Genomic DNA, 15,616 nt, shown 5'->3' with positions numbered 1-15,616 from the left:
TTATATATAACTTCTCTATTACAGCTTGGTGGCAGAGAACTTGTTGAGCTTTCCGTGTGAAGCTGCAGGGAGGAGACACCAGGGGGCAGCGGAGGCATTTAAGAATGTCAAAAGTTTTGGCTTTGTCCCATTCTAAGATTTACAAAGAAAACCATAGACATGGAAAACTGATTATTTCTTCACGACCCTTGTTCAGCCCACTTTGAACAGATTTGAGGAGGCCAGCAGTAGGGCACATTCCTTTCCTTTTCCTAATTCAGAACTTTTTCAAAAAACTTTGTAAAGAATGGAAGTGCACCACAAAAACATGCTAGGTTTTATGATGTAAACTTTGAGGTAATCTTAATGCTTTGAAGAATACAGAGCCCTCCCCTGTTCCTTCCCACTGACACTGCAATTATGAATTTCAGAGGCTAGATGAGTGATGCTGGATGCTATATATGCATTAAAAAGATTACCTGTCCCCATAATTTTACAATTTCAAATGACAAATACGGCTTACTTATGGATAGAGGATGAGGATATGAAAGGATAAACTCGATGGCATTAAATATACTGGGATACAAAGGGACTGAGGTAGAGACTTCTCCTTTATTTCATCTGGATCCTAAGTGACTTGTAGAGCTACAAGCTTTAATCCAGGATGAGACCTTAATGTTGTCTATTGGATTTCCCTAGACCCCATACCTAGAGAACTAGTTTTGCTTAAAGAAATCACCTTAAAAGGTCCATTTGTTGAACTTGTCAACCTTTTTTTCTATTTCTGAGGCTCAGTAATCAGAAAATCCCCATTAACACTTCTACAAATGATAGCATTCTAAGGCCTGAGTTAGTCTTTATGACTGAAAAATCTTTCCTGTTCTGAGACAGAGTCAGAGCTGTATCCAGTCTTGTCTGTCTTCAGAGGCACCCTCACATGACGGGGAAGAGTTGCTGAAGTCTACTGGGTGTGTGGTGCCATCCAGGTTTGTCATACCCTGTGTGTACCCTCCCCTGAGTGTAGAGCTGGCTACATAATTATCTGCTGAATCCACACAGTACAAGGGTCTTACATTACTCTGCTGGGAGAAAGGTTATAATTTGGATTGCAGGCAGATTTGCATTTTTCTCCTGTTGCTTTCCAAGCCAGATTTTAATGACTGATGCCACTCTGTGTCAGAGATGAGTTTAAAATCATCTCATCCTACTGATTTTCGAAAGCCAGGTTTTAGTAAAGTGTACTTACTGCAGTGCTAACTTATATCCTGCATCTGAGACTGAAGAAAAGTAAATAAATTTCAGGTGCTTTGGGAATACATTAGCTAAGGCGCCTGCAAATAATGTACTTGGAGCTTTGCTGGTGTTCCTATGTGATACAGGCTTAGAAATCTGGTGCTTTTCTGGCAAAAGGTGTTTCTTTAAGCAGAATTTGAACGCTGCATTCTGCTGGGTCACTTCTTGCAAGTAACTGAAAATGGAGCCCACAACAATAAAATAAGAAAAGTAGTTTATTATACAGTGAGTGCAGCTCTTTGGATATGTTGCATGTGTATATTTGATGAACAGCCTCACTTCTAGACTTCCTTCCTTCTCTCTTAACTCAAACAAAGGGTCAGTGCTCTAACACCATATGGTGCTTGTTCAGCATTGTAACATGAATTTCAAGGGCCCACCATGCAATCCTAATACATCATCCGGCTTCTTCTTTCTTTCAGTTCTGAACTGTTGCCTTTTACTGTAGCAGAACACAGTTTTCAGACAGCAAGCATGTTTCTAACATCATGCCTGAATGTTTCTGGTTATAACACTGATGTTCTGGGCTGGCAGAGAAAGGGAGTGGCAGCTGCCTTTTTTCCTGTAACATTTAACTTTCTGTATTATTGAAACAACCTCAGCCAATAATTTTCCTTCTAAAACTGGCAAGAAAGATGCATCTAGTTTACTTAATGCTCTAAGAGAAAATGGCAAAAAGTGCTTCTACCTACCCTGTAGAGTAAAAAAAATAATGCTGTGTGAACAACATTGATAGCAAGGTTTTGAGGAATTCCAGGCCTTGCAGAGTTGAGTTGTTTTCTGTCCTTTTTCATTCAGAACCGCAAATGAAAAAGTCAGGAAGAACATAAACATCATTTGTACTTCCTTACATCGTTCTACTTTAATTCACATTGGTTCCTTTCACTTTTCCCTAAGGAGAATCTTTATGCTCTTCTTACCAGAATCTATTTTATCCACCTAGCACAGGCAGAAGCCAGCAGAGCAGCAATCCAGAAAGGAGTGAACCCTGGGCTCTCCTTCAGTAAAATCAGGGGTCATCAGAGAACTTCTGGATAAATTCCTATTATCTGTGCTAGTAGTGTGCATAGAAGAGAGTGAGCAGATGGGAGAACACACAGGATATGCAGGAGGTAAAGGAACTGAGAAGGAAGTAAAGAAACTGAGCTGGCTTGGAGTACACCCAGCAAAGACAAGGCCTTGGGAGCACATTCTGTCCTATCTATGCATGTTGTGTTTCCATGTGCAAGCACATGTGCCTGTGTCTGGATTTAAAGCCTTCTGGTCATCAGGCTTACAACCTTTAATTTTTGTAGCCAATCAGTCTAATAGATGTCTTTTTCTACATTTTGAATTAATAGCCACAGATTCATGCACATGGATGAGAAATGAAGATGTGTGTGCTTGAGTGCATGAGGGTAGTTCCACCAGCCTATTTGTTACAAGGGATCTCTTGAGTGTTTGATTACAGTGGCACAGTGTTGCATGGTTTTGTACAAAAAGCTGCAAGTGTTGCAGGTTCTTAAAATGATGAGGGAGGAGACTAGTGTGGCTTTTTAAATGTATGGTAGAATTGGAAACAGATTTTCCCCAGGAAATCTAAATAACATCAGACACCCAAACCACAGTGTAATTCTAAAATAATCCCCTAAAATATTGTGGAGCTGCTATGGAAACATGCAGGTGCTCATACTGATATTGTAGAGTAGTAAGATTATATATCACTATCTGGGGAAAAATTATGCTTTTCTATATAACTACTGTATGTATTGTCATGACTAAAGATAAAAAAAGAGGGGGCACGGTTGTACAGTAGTTTTTACCATTCATGGTTTCTGGCCCACAACACTTTTTAAGGTCTTCCTGCTAAAAGGAGTAGAAGTATTACTGAAAAGCATAGTCTTAATAACTGTTCACTAGACCTGTGCTGCTTCTAGAGAAAAACTGGAGCCTCCTGGGAACAGAAGAACTTCTATTGTGATTTTAAACAATTTTATGATGATGGCAAGTCTATACAAAGGCCACGTGTATATACTCACAGTCCAGATCCTATGTACAGAGCATCAGGGTGGCTCTTTCCATAGTTCCACCAGTATCTTGAGCTCAGCGTGACATGCATTTTTAGGTGCATATTTCCCAGCTAGGGTGTTCCCTTAACTTTGAGCAGAGGGATCCAGTTAGCAAAGTAGAGATGTTCTATTCCCATGTATTTTTAAAAAACTTGCCTTCTCCTCAGATTGTGAACAGCAACGCTTGCTAGAAGCCTTTAATGTTTACGTTGGACTAATGGTCTTTTCACTTAAGTCTACTTTTGTTTCCTGCTTTTTAAATTACTGGCAAATTTGGGGGTGGGTACACTAGCAAAGGCTTAGGTTTGCATTTTCTACTGAGGGCTGTGAGGCATGCAGGGAGAATATGCCACAGTAGTGTTTGCTTTGTAGCACTGAGGCTGTAGTCGAAGCTCTGTTGTTCAGAAGGTTATTGCTGAGACTTCTAACTCAAGAACAATACATGTTAAAATACTAAACAAGCTTTACAGGAAAATGTGTAGAGACTGTGGAATGAAAAGTGCAAAAAAAAAGGAAGGCTTAGATCTGCAAATGGGTTTAGAAACTTTCCTCTCCTTGAGAATGAAGAGTGCTGAAGTGACTTATTGTGGCTTCTTTCATTTCAGGCCTAATAGTTATTCTAGTTTACCTGCAAAACCTACCCTCTGTTTGACTGTATTTCTCTATAATTTCTACTTCTATTCCAGTTGTGTCTACAGGCCCCTTTCCTAGCCTGGCACAAAATACTGGGTGGTAAGCTATGCTGTTCCCACAATGGGATACAATCCTAGCCTAAAAATTAATTTTAAAACCCCACAAAAACCAGACTGAGAGTATGAAGGGCAAAACCAGGCTCTGAGATAACCTTGTGGCCTCAAAGATACACCAGCAGTACAGCTTAGGATGGAAACCAATTGCCTTTACAAGCCAGCATTGCAATACACTGCCTATCAAAAGGACACAATTATCATCATATAAGCACTATGCCATACTATTACAGACTCTCTTATAAGGGGGTACAATCCAAGCATCTGATTTTCAGCTTCAGTCTTCATAGGACTTAACAGCTGGAGACACACCCTCATCTTCCCAGGAAGATACAGTGTACTCTGGGTGTCCCACTTCCCTGAAGTCCTGTAGATTACGGACTGTGCAGATGTCTGACTAGTGCAGACTATGGAGATGAAAAACTGTGACTAGGTTTAGTGAATGAATTTGGATGTCGTGCCAGAAGCTTTCCTTGTTCTCTGTGTTTTTCTCTTAATGGTATCGGCCTTCCTGTCCAGGCTGCCCTGACAGAAGCAGTTCTGTGAAGCCGCCTGTCTTCCTATTCTTTTCCACTTTTTCCTGAGGGATAGATACCACATCTAGATGTAGAAAATCTTTCCCTTGGCATCTTATCATAAAGCTCTCACTTTGTTTTTTTTTCCTCTGCATGATTCACTTCAATAGTATATTTTGCCTATTTCAGAATATCTAAGGAGATTCCCAAGATTTCTCTTTGGGAATAAATAACTAAAGTAAGCTACTTGTAAAATGGAATAGCAACGGAGAGTATGGCACCAGATTTAGCTATGAGGCAAACTTCATTAGCATCCTTTCTGACAGAATCACAGAATTATTCTGGTTGGAGAAGACCTTTAGGATCACCAAGTCCAACCAGTTTGTACTCCAACCTCTTTGTTTTTATAATCTGCTAATAAATCGACACATACAGGTGAACAACTGATACAAAGCACCGCATGAAGGTAGCTGTAAGACATCTTCAGGCTTAGAGCATACTTAATTTTTTTTTAAAGTTAAATGGCACTTTATGAAGTTAATTTAGGTCTTTTCTTCTAATTCTGATAAAGTGCAAGCCGTTTTCCCTTTGGACGTGAGCTGAGCACCGCTGTTTGTCGCAGGAGGATCTAAGGGTGAGAGCAAAGCTCGGGACACCCGGAAACCGCCTGTCACCTCACGCTTGTCGGGAAGCCCCCTCCCCTGCCTGTCCCAGCCCCTCCACTGCCGGAGGGGCCCGAACCGCTCCCTGCCCGCCCGCAAGCCTCCGGTGAAGGTGCCCAAGGACTCGGGACGGGGCTGTGGTAGCGCGGCCCCAGGCGGGAACGCCTCTGCGTCTCTCGTCCTGAGCGCTACGAGCCCGCCCGCCGCGGAACGGTGACCCGGGAGGCGATGGGGCCGGGTCCTGCCGGGAGGGTTCACCCTCCCTCCCGGAGTGAGCCAGGGCACGGCCGCCTCGTTTCCCCGTCCTCCTCCGGGCCATGGCGGCGGGGGCGGGCCGGGGCGGGGCGAGGAGCGCGCTGACAGACAGCTCGGCGGCCCGGCCCGGGAACCCAAGTAAACAGCAGCCGGACGAGAGAGCCGGGAGTGCCCGGCCTCACACCAGCCTCCCAGTCCCCGGCCTGTCGGTGCCACGGCCCGCCGCCTCCCGGCCCCGGATATGGGCAGCAGCAGGAGCCGCCGGCCCCGGCCCTGCGCGGGTCACCAAGGTAGGCTCGGCCGCCGCCCTACCCGTGGGGAGCCGCCGCCGCCGCTTCTTCCGCCGGGGCCGAGCCGGGTCCGCCGCCCCTCAGGCGCGGGGAGTGAGGCCGGGCCGCCGGGGGGGGGCACCGGGCGGGCTGTCCGCGGTGCCGCTCGCTTGGCGAGGGGGCCGCTGACCCGCGGCCGCCATTCGTGTGTGTCCCGTCCCCCCCCCCCCACCTCCCCGGGGGCACCACCTCGCCCCTCCAGGTCCGTCGTTGGGAGCGCCTGCCCGCAGGTGAGGCGCCTCCTGGGAGCCGCCGGGTGTGACGGAGAGCAACAGGCAGCGTGCGGGGGCGGCACGGCCTGAGGCACCGGCACCCGGGGCGCGTTGGCCGGGGCAGGAGGGAGCGCGGCCGCGGGGTCGCTTCCGCCGACCCGCCGGGCCAGGGCTGGGTCGGAGCCACCCGTCGGTGGCTGGTGCCGGTACCGGTGGTTTCCGGCTGCGCTGGGAGAGATGGGGGCTGTTCCTCGATTGGAGCTGAGGAAATGGCACCTACTTCACGGGTAAGAGGCTTTCTCACCTCCGTCGTCTTAGTCCGCTCAGCCTTAGTTCGTCTGTGTGCGTCTTGGCGCTGGAAGGGCTTTTACTGCTGCTGGGGAACTGGTGCTGAGAGCGGGTCAGCGGGGTGGGAGGGGTGGTGTATTGGCACTAAGTCCCCGATTTGGAGGAGGATCCGAGTTTGCATTCAGATAGCGATGTGGAAATGTGGACACACCAGAGATAAAACTACGTAAGAGGCCCCGGTCACAATGTGTATAGAACAGATCATGAAGTTTCACAGCAGAATGAGAATCCCTTCATGCTTCCTGGAGGTAGTTGGCAGATAAAGTTATATTCAAGTTGTTTAGAGCCGTGACACTTCAACTTTTCCTCCTGTGAGTAAGCTGGAAGTGTGAGCAGAGGTAGGATTATAACATGCTAATGCAAAATCAGTTTGTTTCAAGCTGAAGTGCAAGAGGGCACAGCTCAAGCTGTGCAGTTGACAAGCTCAGTAAATGTGTGATATAACCCAGCAGTATGAACTGAACATAGAAAAATTTAAGTAGAACTGGAGTGGAGGTGGAAAGAGATCTTGGAAGGAGGATGGAGGTGGAAAAAGAGAGCTGGTCTGATAGTAACACATCAGCTGAAGCAGAAACACTCTTAATGAGCTTCTGCTGCTGAAGTTAATTCTGGACTGTGTCAGAGGAGGCTGAGGTTGATCCAATAATAGTCCTAGTCAATAGTTTTCAGAGGAAAGGAAGTTTCTTTGAAAAGCACTTATTTATCAAACCTGTAATGGTTTCTTTGAAACCTATCAATGCTGATGAATTTCCACTGATGCAGTGTTCTGCAAAGTCTGCCTTTAGATTAGGATTGTTGGAAGCATGAAGTGTCCTGGCTCAAGGATGTGTCCTGCCACCCAGAATAACACCTGCTGAGGGGTGTTGGCATCTTTTCAGCTGTGGCCTGAACTGCCTGGTGTCAGACTCCTCTGAACAACCCTTGTAACTGCATGGAGAAAATGCCCAGAATTTGATTCTGCTGTGGTTGCTGAAACTGATAGGACTACTGAAGCCTGAACAACTGCCCTTTTGCTGAGGGCTCAGTGTGACTCTGGTTAGAGTCTGATGTGAACTTAAAAAAAAAATTAACAGTTCACTGAATAGTTGTTGTTATGGTGTTGGGGTTTTTTGTTGTTATTTTGGTTTGTTGTTGCTTTTTGTTTATTTATTTTGCTTTTTTGTTTGTTTTGTCTTACTTTGTTGAGCTTAGCTTTAAGCTGGCCCTAATCAGCAGTCTTGCTTAGGGAGGTAAATGAGTTGAAAAGAAGCAGTTTTCTGGCTTGGGGTGTCATACTGGAAGAACAGCTGCAACCATTTTCCTGCCTCAGTGTAAGGATATTTCTAGAATTGGTGAAGCTGTCCATATGGGGCAGTTATGATTCCAGTGCTAGAAAATCCACCTGTCCCCTGGCTGCTTTTCCCTAGTCACACTGTATGAACTTTCTGTACTTTCTGGATGACTTTTTTTCTTAAAAAAAAAAACCCAAACTTCTGTTATTTTAGGTCTAACTACTTGGACAAGCAACTCTCTTATGTTCAATGGTGAAAGGACTCCATCTTCCAGCTGCTGAGGCTGTCACATGTACTTAGGGCAATGTAACAAATGTGGTCTCTTCTCTGACAGCCTTGATATCCTTATTGCCCTTCCAAACACTGGTATTAGTGGGAAGGTAGATCTCTGCTGGAGTGTGGCAGCTTCTAGTAGTAATGCTGCTCAAGGAAGGAGTGACAGGTGGTTCCTTCAAGTCCTGAAGTGATTCTGCTGCCTAAGAAAAAGGAGTCTTCTGCTTCTGGGTCTGTCAGCCATACACCTCAGAAGCAGTCAGCCCAAATGTGACTGATGGACAGCCAGCTTCAGAAGTGGTGAAGAATAGAGTGAGCATGGCCATTCACCAGGAAAAATGAAATCAGGAATGTTCTCTTATATTTTTTCTTTTTTGTATATTTTGTTTTGCTCTGATCCTGCCCTTCCTCCCCCCAAAGTATTAAGAACTCTTGATCCTGTGTAGTGTCTAGCTACTATTCTGCAAGAGGCTACTTTAAAAAATGAACAGGCTCTGAAGGAAGGAGCTTGCAGGAGCCCTGGGCATCATGGTGCTTGAACTGTGCCTGCATGTGGCAGGCAGTGAATGGAAAAGCTGTAGAAGGCTATAAAGAGTGGTCAAACTTCAAGTCTGGGAAAAACTTCACTTCTAGGATATAAAGTATTGGAGGGGAAATCTTCCTGAGGAATGAGCCTGCTCCAGTTCTTTCTCTGGAGCGTGTAGTGATAGCTACTGCAGGAACTGAGTGAGCCATGAACATCTTACTCACTGTATTCATGGTGAGACGACTTGTGAAGGGTTTACTTTGACTTCTGTTTTGGTGACCTGTGCATTGACTGCAAAGATCTGGTCACAGCTTGCATTGGCATAGCAGAGTTTGCATTAAACTTTCTGTGTGGGCTTTGTTCTTCGCAAAGTTACACAGCTCCAGGTTCTTGAAACCCTCTTCACTAAGTTAGGGCCAGTTTTCTTAGTTATGTTGTCTGGCTGCTTCTGAAAACACCACTTGTCCAGAGAACTCATGATTTCCAGAACAGTCTTTTTCACTTCTTCCCACAGTATTTTTCTGGTCTTTTATTAAGGTATCTAATGACATTCATGTGAAGTGTTAAAATAACAAATAACTGACTACATTGTGTTTATTGATTCTGGGTTAAGTAAATAGACAAGTGCCCTGGAAAGAACAGCCTTTTTTCAATTAAAGATAGACTTCAAGAGCTGTGTTATTCTTAAATGTAACTCATCACTAGACAGTCCAGAAGCAGAGAGAGATCCCTCAACTATCCACAGTTTCTAGTGCATGCAATTTCTTTCTCCAGAGACCAGAGGTAAGGCTGGCCTTTTTTATGTGCCCAGCTGGTTATAAAGTTTAGTCTGGTTTAGGTCAAGGTTACCATTGAATGTCTTTGTCTTTTAAATAGGTGCCTTTCTGGAGTTCACCTTTGATGCCTGCAGGCAAATGGTGGAGCTTGGTAGCACATCTTGAATTTAACCAGAGACCTGGCAGAATGTTTTGGTTGATTGAACTCTACAGAAAACTGTTGAAAATTTTGATGCCCATTATATGTTTAACAGCTGGAAAATACTAAAAGAGCCTAGAAATTGAGGCTGCAGTTTTCCATAGTTCAATGAAATCAGGTCAGCTAGTAGATGAGCACTTTGTTCCTGCATACTCATTCAAGTTGTAAACCTGTGACTAGAATCAATATAGAATATAAATATTGTACATTTTGAGGTAGGTAGATATTGTGTATTATTTATGTATGCCTTGTTATCTGTATGCCCTCCAAAGGAGGCCAGAATACATGTCAGCAGTCCAATCTGTACGTAAGGCTGGCCATGAACAAACATTCCAGAGCTTCTCCTTGGGCAAAACAGGCATTAGAGTTAGAAATGTCATTTAACAGGTGATTGGAAACTACTGAGTGTGAGTTTATCCCTAGGTTTGTTGTAGCTTCAGTAAGATCTTGTGCTTACACACCATGAAGGCTAGGAGGTTCCTTACAGGGAATAAAAATATTCCCAGCTGTTCTTCCCTGAGCAGGTGGCTTGATTTTTGCCCTGTTCTGGACACAGGATGAGAAGTGTTTCTCTTTGAATCAAAGTGTGAGTTGGATAAGATAGGGGGGAAGGAAGGACACATAGAAGGATCTGGGGTGACAAGAAAAAAACAAAACAGAAAGGATGCAAAGTTACAGAGAAAGTGGCTAATGTTTTCAAAAAGCATGCAAATTCTTGGTGCTTCCCTCCTTCTCAGATGTATTTTTAAAAAAGCTTTACAGTTTCTATTGTGTGTGCCTGCAAGGAAGAGTATCTGTAGAAAAAACCCAATTCTTAATAACCTGGTTCTGATCCCCTGATTCTAATGACCAGAATAATTTGTCACTCAGACTTACTGCTTATAACTCAGTGCCATTGGTGCAGCTTGAAGAGGGGCGAATGTGCTTCTGTTCTTGTTGCCGGGGTTGGGTTTTACATTCCACTTTCTTGTTACTCAAGAGTTTGTGCAGGGACAGCAGTGGGGCGGTCCCATGTGTTGCCCTGATTCCTGTTGCTGATGGTTACTGCTTACTGAATTTTGCCAGAAGAGGATCATTTGTGTAGGATGAACTGAACAGCAACCAAGAGACTCTCTGTGTACAACCTGCCCTGTAGCAGTAATTAAACAGTGAGATACACTGAGTTAGCTCTTGCTACTGTTAAGTGCTTCTCTTGGCAGCAGAGCTGAACCTGGCCTTTACCTTCCTGGGAGAGGGAAGGTGATGTCACAGGGATTATTAGTGGGAGCTTCTCCTTTCTCAGTTACTCTGGGCCTTACAAAAGAGTTGCCTTTTTTCATTTTATTCATAATGACCTCTTAAGGCATCTCTTGGTGGAAGAGCCCCCTTAGAAACCAAGGGGGGCTGCAGCAAGCCGAAGAGCCTACTCTGCCTATTTATATTTACTTTCACTGTCACTGGCTCCTCATGTTATCCAGGACAGAGGATTAATCTCTGATCCCTCTATTTCTAGTTGCAAAAGCAGTGTGAGCTACTGAGGAGGATTCAATACTAGAGCAACCCTTGTTATAATCTCTTGTATCTATGGAATCATCAGAAGAGGAAAACTAATGGAAAAATGTGGCATTTTTTTTTTCTATGTGTATAGATATAGACAGATGGATTGAAATACAAGGAGTTGTTCAATACAGAGTTCTGCTATGCTTTCATAATATGGGTCGTATTACAAAACAAAATACTTGCAAATGCTTCCCCTTACCCTATCTGAGTGTGGTTTTGTCCCCTTTTCACCTGTTTCTCATGGGCTCCTTCAGCAAGCTGCTCTTAAGGGACTTGCACTTAAAAGCATGATGGACTCTGCTACAGTCAACAGAAAGTGAAAGTTGGCAGTGATTTTTTTTTTTTCTTAATAAGCCCAGTGCAGCCTGACATACCAAAATGATGTTAAGAACATTAATAATAGTTTACCATAAGTGATGACTGAGAGAAAAATACACATGGGAACAGCCTGGCTGTTCCTGAAGTTAAGAGTAGGCTTTGCTTTTTCCTTGCTTTCTGGGAGATGAAGTGAGTGTCCTTTGCCATTCAGCATAAAAAATGTTGACCATTTTAATGTGATTGTTGTCATTATAGATTCCAGGGGCTTTTTCATCTAGAGTTCGCCTGCCAAATATGAAAGGGAAGTGCCAGGAGTAGAAAGTACTAATGTCAGTGTTTTTTTCTCCAGCACAATCTGTGACCAATCGTTTACATTTAAGTTGCTTCCAAAAACTGTGTGTGTGTACGTGCATGCATATCATGCATAAAAAAAATAAGCAGGCTGAAGATTTGCAGAGGAGCTGCTGGTTTTTGACATTGCAAATGATCTCTGGATGGGAAAGGTTTATTATACCAAAAAGTATTAATTATAGTGAACTAAATTGTTGTCATGTTGCAAAGAGAATACACATAGCTTTAAAAAAAAAAAAAAAAAAAAAAGAAAAAGAAAAAGGAAGTTCCCTTGTAGCTAAAGGTTTGTTGTGAGAGACAGGAAATCTGAATCTTGTGCCTGCTTCTGGCTTTTATTTTCTGGTTTAAGCTACTTCACCTATGGATACCTTTGTTTCCTGCATCTCAGTTTTCAACTGTATCATGGTTTTTTGGTAAGGTTCTTGGTTGTGTTGGGTTTTTTTTTCAATATTTTCTAGCTTTCTTTACAAGGGGGAGTGAACTTATGCAATCACACAGCAAGTAACTTCTGAACCTGTTGGCTAAATGTTAAATATTTGCCGTAACTGTAGACATTGCAGGAAAAAGGGAATTTAACTTGCAGTGTCCCAACTTGGAGCTGCAGCATTACCCTGTGCCAAAGCCCTTGGAAATAGCACTTTTTAAACACAAGGCAGCTCATGTGGGTGAGTAGCCTGTATGAAGCCTGCAGCCCCAGGGTACCAAACTGCAGGGCATCAGACTCAGTGAATCCTTCTGCTCTTGGGATGGTCTTCTTCCATTGCAAGGCCTGAGAGCCTAGGGGCAAAAACTCAAGTATTGTTACTAAATTAGAACTGGCAGGGCACAGCAAACTCTACAAGTTTAATGTGTAGCAAACTCTTTGCAAAATTAGTGTTTGGTAACCTAAGGGAGTGAAGGGAGGAGAGATTGCCATGGAAATTTACATGTCTTGTTAGGCTGGTTCAGTCTGGGGACTTAACTGTTTGGTTAAAAGATGGAAGGAGATTGTCATTTTCTTCTTGGTATAACAAAGCAGAAGCCAATAAAAATAGATCAAAACTCAGACTTTGAAATGCATCAGTGTTTTTATCCAGTGTGTAGCCTTGAAATGTCTCATTGGTTTGAGGCATGAAAACTCTATATATAGCCTTTTAGCAGTTCTTTTGTGTGAGATGTTTCTGTGATTCTTGTGATAGCTATTAAGCTATTTTGTACCCTTCATCCTAGGATCAGGCCTGACAGGGGAACGTAACTTCCTAATGAGACCACTGGAGTTAAGGCTTTCAAATGCTACAGAAATAATCACCGGGTTGCTTCTATCACAAGATTGCAACCCTTGAAATCTCTGCCCGTGGTTCTGTACAAGCTGCTACATGCTTTGGCAGGTGTGTGTGTGAGTCCTGCCCAGGTACACCTGTGGAGCTCTGCACCTCCGAAAGCATTGCAGAGGTACCTTCCTGGAAGTGCAGGAAAACTAGACTGTAATGGTTTCCAGGCAAATCACTGAGAACTATTTTCCAAATGGGAAGAGGTTCAAAAATATTCCCCTTCAGCCTTCCCTGATCCCTCTGATTACATTCTGAAAGGAAATGTGTGGCTTTACTTCTAGTAAGGCAGTGTGCAAGTGCTGTATTAGCTGCATTTTCAGAGCAGCAGGAGGTGGGCAAAGCCCTGTGCCTCCTACCAGGCTGCCTAAATGCTCCATGCTTTCTATCCCTGCTTAGCTAGCCTTAGGCTGCATCTGAGATGCATGTAGTGAGGTGTAGAAGCTTCTCTACTACCTGTCTACGTGCCAAATGCAGTAGGGTAAGTCTGATTTATGCTTTGTAGTCTTCTGGTGGTTTTCTTCTTCTCATAAAGAGTCTCCCATAGTCAACATTTGGTGTTTTGGAGACCTTGAGACACTTGTATCTGCTATAGTTCCAGGTTTTTATTCACTAGTGACATTGATATCAACTTCTCCAACCACAAGATAAGGATCCCAGCTCAGTTACTGTTGAACACATTTGATTCAAGATAAGATTTCTCACTTGTTTTCATTTGATAGTGATACTATGGCAAGAAGCAAGACTAGCATTGTGTGGTCCAGGGAGTGGAGTCAGTATCAGTTCTTTATATAGAGAGGGAATTAGATCCACCTTGTGTTGTATTCTTGGCTGTGATCTTCCGTGTGTCTGTTAGACATTTGTTATAGTTATTTGCTTTTTCTGTGTACTTGAGCTTGTACTTGATATCTGCTTGTCACTAGGACACGTGTTTAGTCAGTCTTACCCATCTTTGAATGCCAACTGAGAAGTTTTTCAGATGTGCACTACTACAGGTGCTTTGCACAGACTTGGTAGGGCTGTGATGCCTTGCAGGCATTCTGCTGGTTATGCTGCTGGTTGGCTGCTTGTCAACTGCATTTTCAAGTCCCCAAGAGCTGCTGGATTTAGGCTCTCAGGTTTGTAATGCCTGTGTGCATTAGGCTTAGCCTGTCCTTAGTGGCTGTGCCTGCTGCAGGGTCTGTGGGAGGAAGCTGCAGGGATGGTTCTGCTCCAGGATGGATGCTCTGCTGAGGAAAGGTACATTTGCCAGTAGCATCTTGGTGCTTTGGTATTATCTCCCTTTCCACATGACCCCACAAATCACATACTCATCCCTTGTCACACAGTTTGCATTGCTGCTTCTGTGAATAAGGGGGGAGAAACTCAGGCAGTTGATAATCTAATCTCTGAGTGGCCTCCTTTGAGCTGTATCCTGTGTGGCTCATGAACAGCCTTCATGGTTGATGTAATCTAAGTAATGCATATGAGACATCTTAGCCTGGAAGAGGTAATTTAAAAAGATGACAAAACTGTTGTGTTTCAAGCCTGAGAGTAATTCTTGTCAACAGGGGATGAGATTTGATACCAATTTGACTGTACACAGTGCATCCCACTAAGGCCAGTGACAGAGACATCCTGCAGCACAGATGATCTGTTTTTCTGAGGTGCTGTTTATTCTCAGTCTTCAGCAAACCCTGTGAGTCAAGAAGAGTTGTTAAGTTTGTGAGCCAAGTCTTTATTCTGTGGGCCTTTTTTCCTTTCTTTATCAGACTGTGCCAAAAAAAAAAAAAAAAGAAAAAAGAAAAAAAAAATCACTAGCAGGCAGGCTAAGTCATGCTTTAACCTCATGAGCAGTAAAACAGTTCAGTATGCTGTCATGGGGGCCTCTACAACCCCTTCTAGAAAAGATGCCACTCCAACATGACAAGTATCAGAGAGGTGACTCAGGTTTTCAAGTGTTCTCATCACTGGTGTGTGAAGGTGGTTGTGCCCTTCCAGACCTCTCCCCTTGCCATTTTTTTCTAGGCTTTCAGTGAGAAGCCTGAAGGTCTTCAGAAATCTCTTCTCAGCTTTATGATAGCTGCTACTTCTTTCCTCTCTTCCCTGCATAAATGACTGATAGAGTTTGATTTTTTAAGAGATACTAAATGTTGCATATGTAAAATATCTTACAAATGACTGGTGCTCCAGCTCAATTAGATAATTGCTAAAAATAATCTACCTTTTAATTCCACAGCTGAAATCTAATCAGAGAAGTAGTCTAATTCATAATCTGCACACAGGACAAAGTCAGAGACTCAAATGACATCTCTGTTTTGCCAGTTATGGAAGTCTGGGCAGAATCAGTGTCTGGAAGGGGAATTTTGTGTGGAGACCAGACACTGCTTTGCACTGGATTGTCTTTGCCCCAGCTAAATGCCATAGGCTGCACTGTTGCCAGCAGTGTCTTCATTTCAGGCAGAGATGCCCACTAAGAACAGCATCTCTTCCTAGAGAAAAATTTCTCTTTAGAATAACACACTCACTCAACAAAAAACCAAAACTGAACACTCCATGAACACGCAAATGAACATATGTATGTGTGTTATGTTATCAATCCCTGCTTGAAGCTGTTGGGCAGCATTGGCTGAGCATTGTAAGAGCTTTTCTTTGCTGCAGAAGCAGCACAAAAAGGAAGGGGGAACCTT

General features: G+C 43.8%; 1 protein-coding gene across 6 annotated transcripts in view; it reads left to right on the top strand.

The window, feature by feature from the left end:
- Nucleotides 1-5,468: 5,468 nt before the first annotated feature.
- Nucleotides 5,469-15,616, top strand: part of MARCHF8 (membrane associated ring-CH-type finger 8) — an 89,466-nt gene continuing 79,318 nt past the window's right edge. For 2 of the 6 annotated variants that reach the window (XM_030452993.1, XM_030452988.1), the window contains exon 1: nucleotides 5,710-5,788. Coding sequence is in view for 2 of the 6 variants with exons in the window: in XM_030452987.1 (XP_030308847.1) it covers nucleotides 5,561-5,788 (228 nt within the window). In the remaining 4 variants the exon portion in view is untranslated. Of the gene's footprint in view, nucleotides 5,789-5,841; nucleotides 6,058-6,142; nucleotides 6,327-15,616 lie in introns of those variants that run through there. The other 4 variants (XM_030452987.1, XM_030452992.1, XM_030452990.1 and 1 more) reach the window with 4 other exon arrangements.

This window comes from Calypte anna, chromosome 6 (assembly GCF_003957555.1).
Source record: "Calypte anna isolate BGI_N300 chromosome 6, bCalAnn1_v1.p, whole genome shotgun sequence".
Classification (NCBI taxonomy): domain Eukaryota; kingdom Metazoa; phylum Chordata; class Aves; order Apodiformes; family Trochilidae; genus Calypte; species Calypte anna.
Note: the sequence above shows the minus strand (reverse complement) of the source record. Positions and strands in the feature narration are given on the sequence as shown.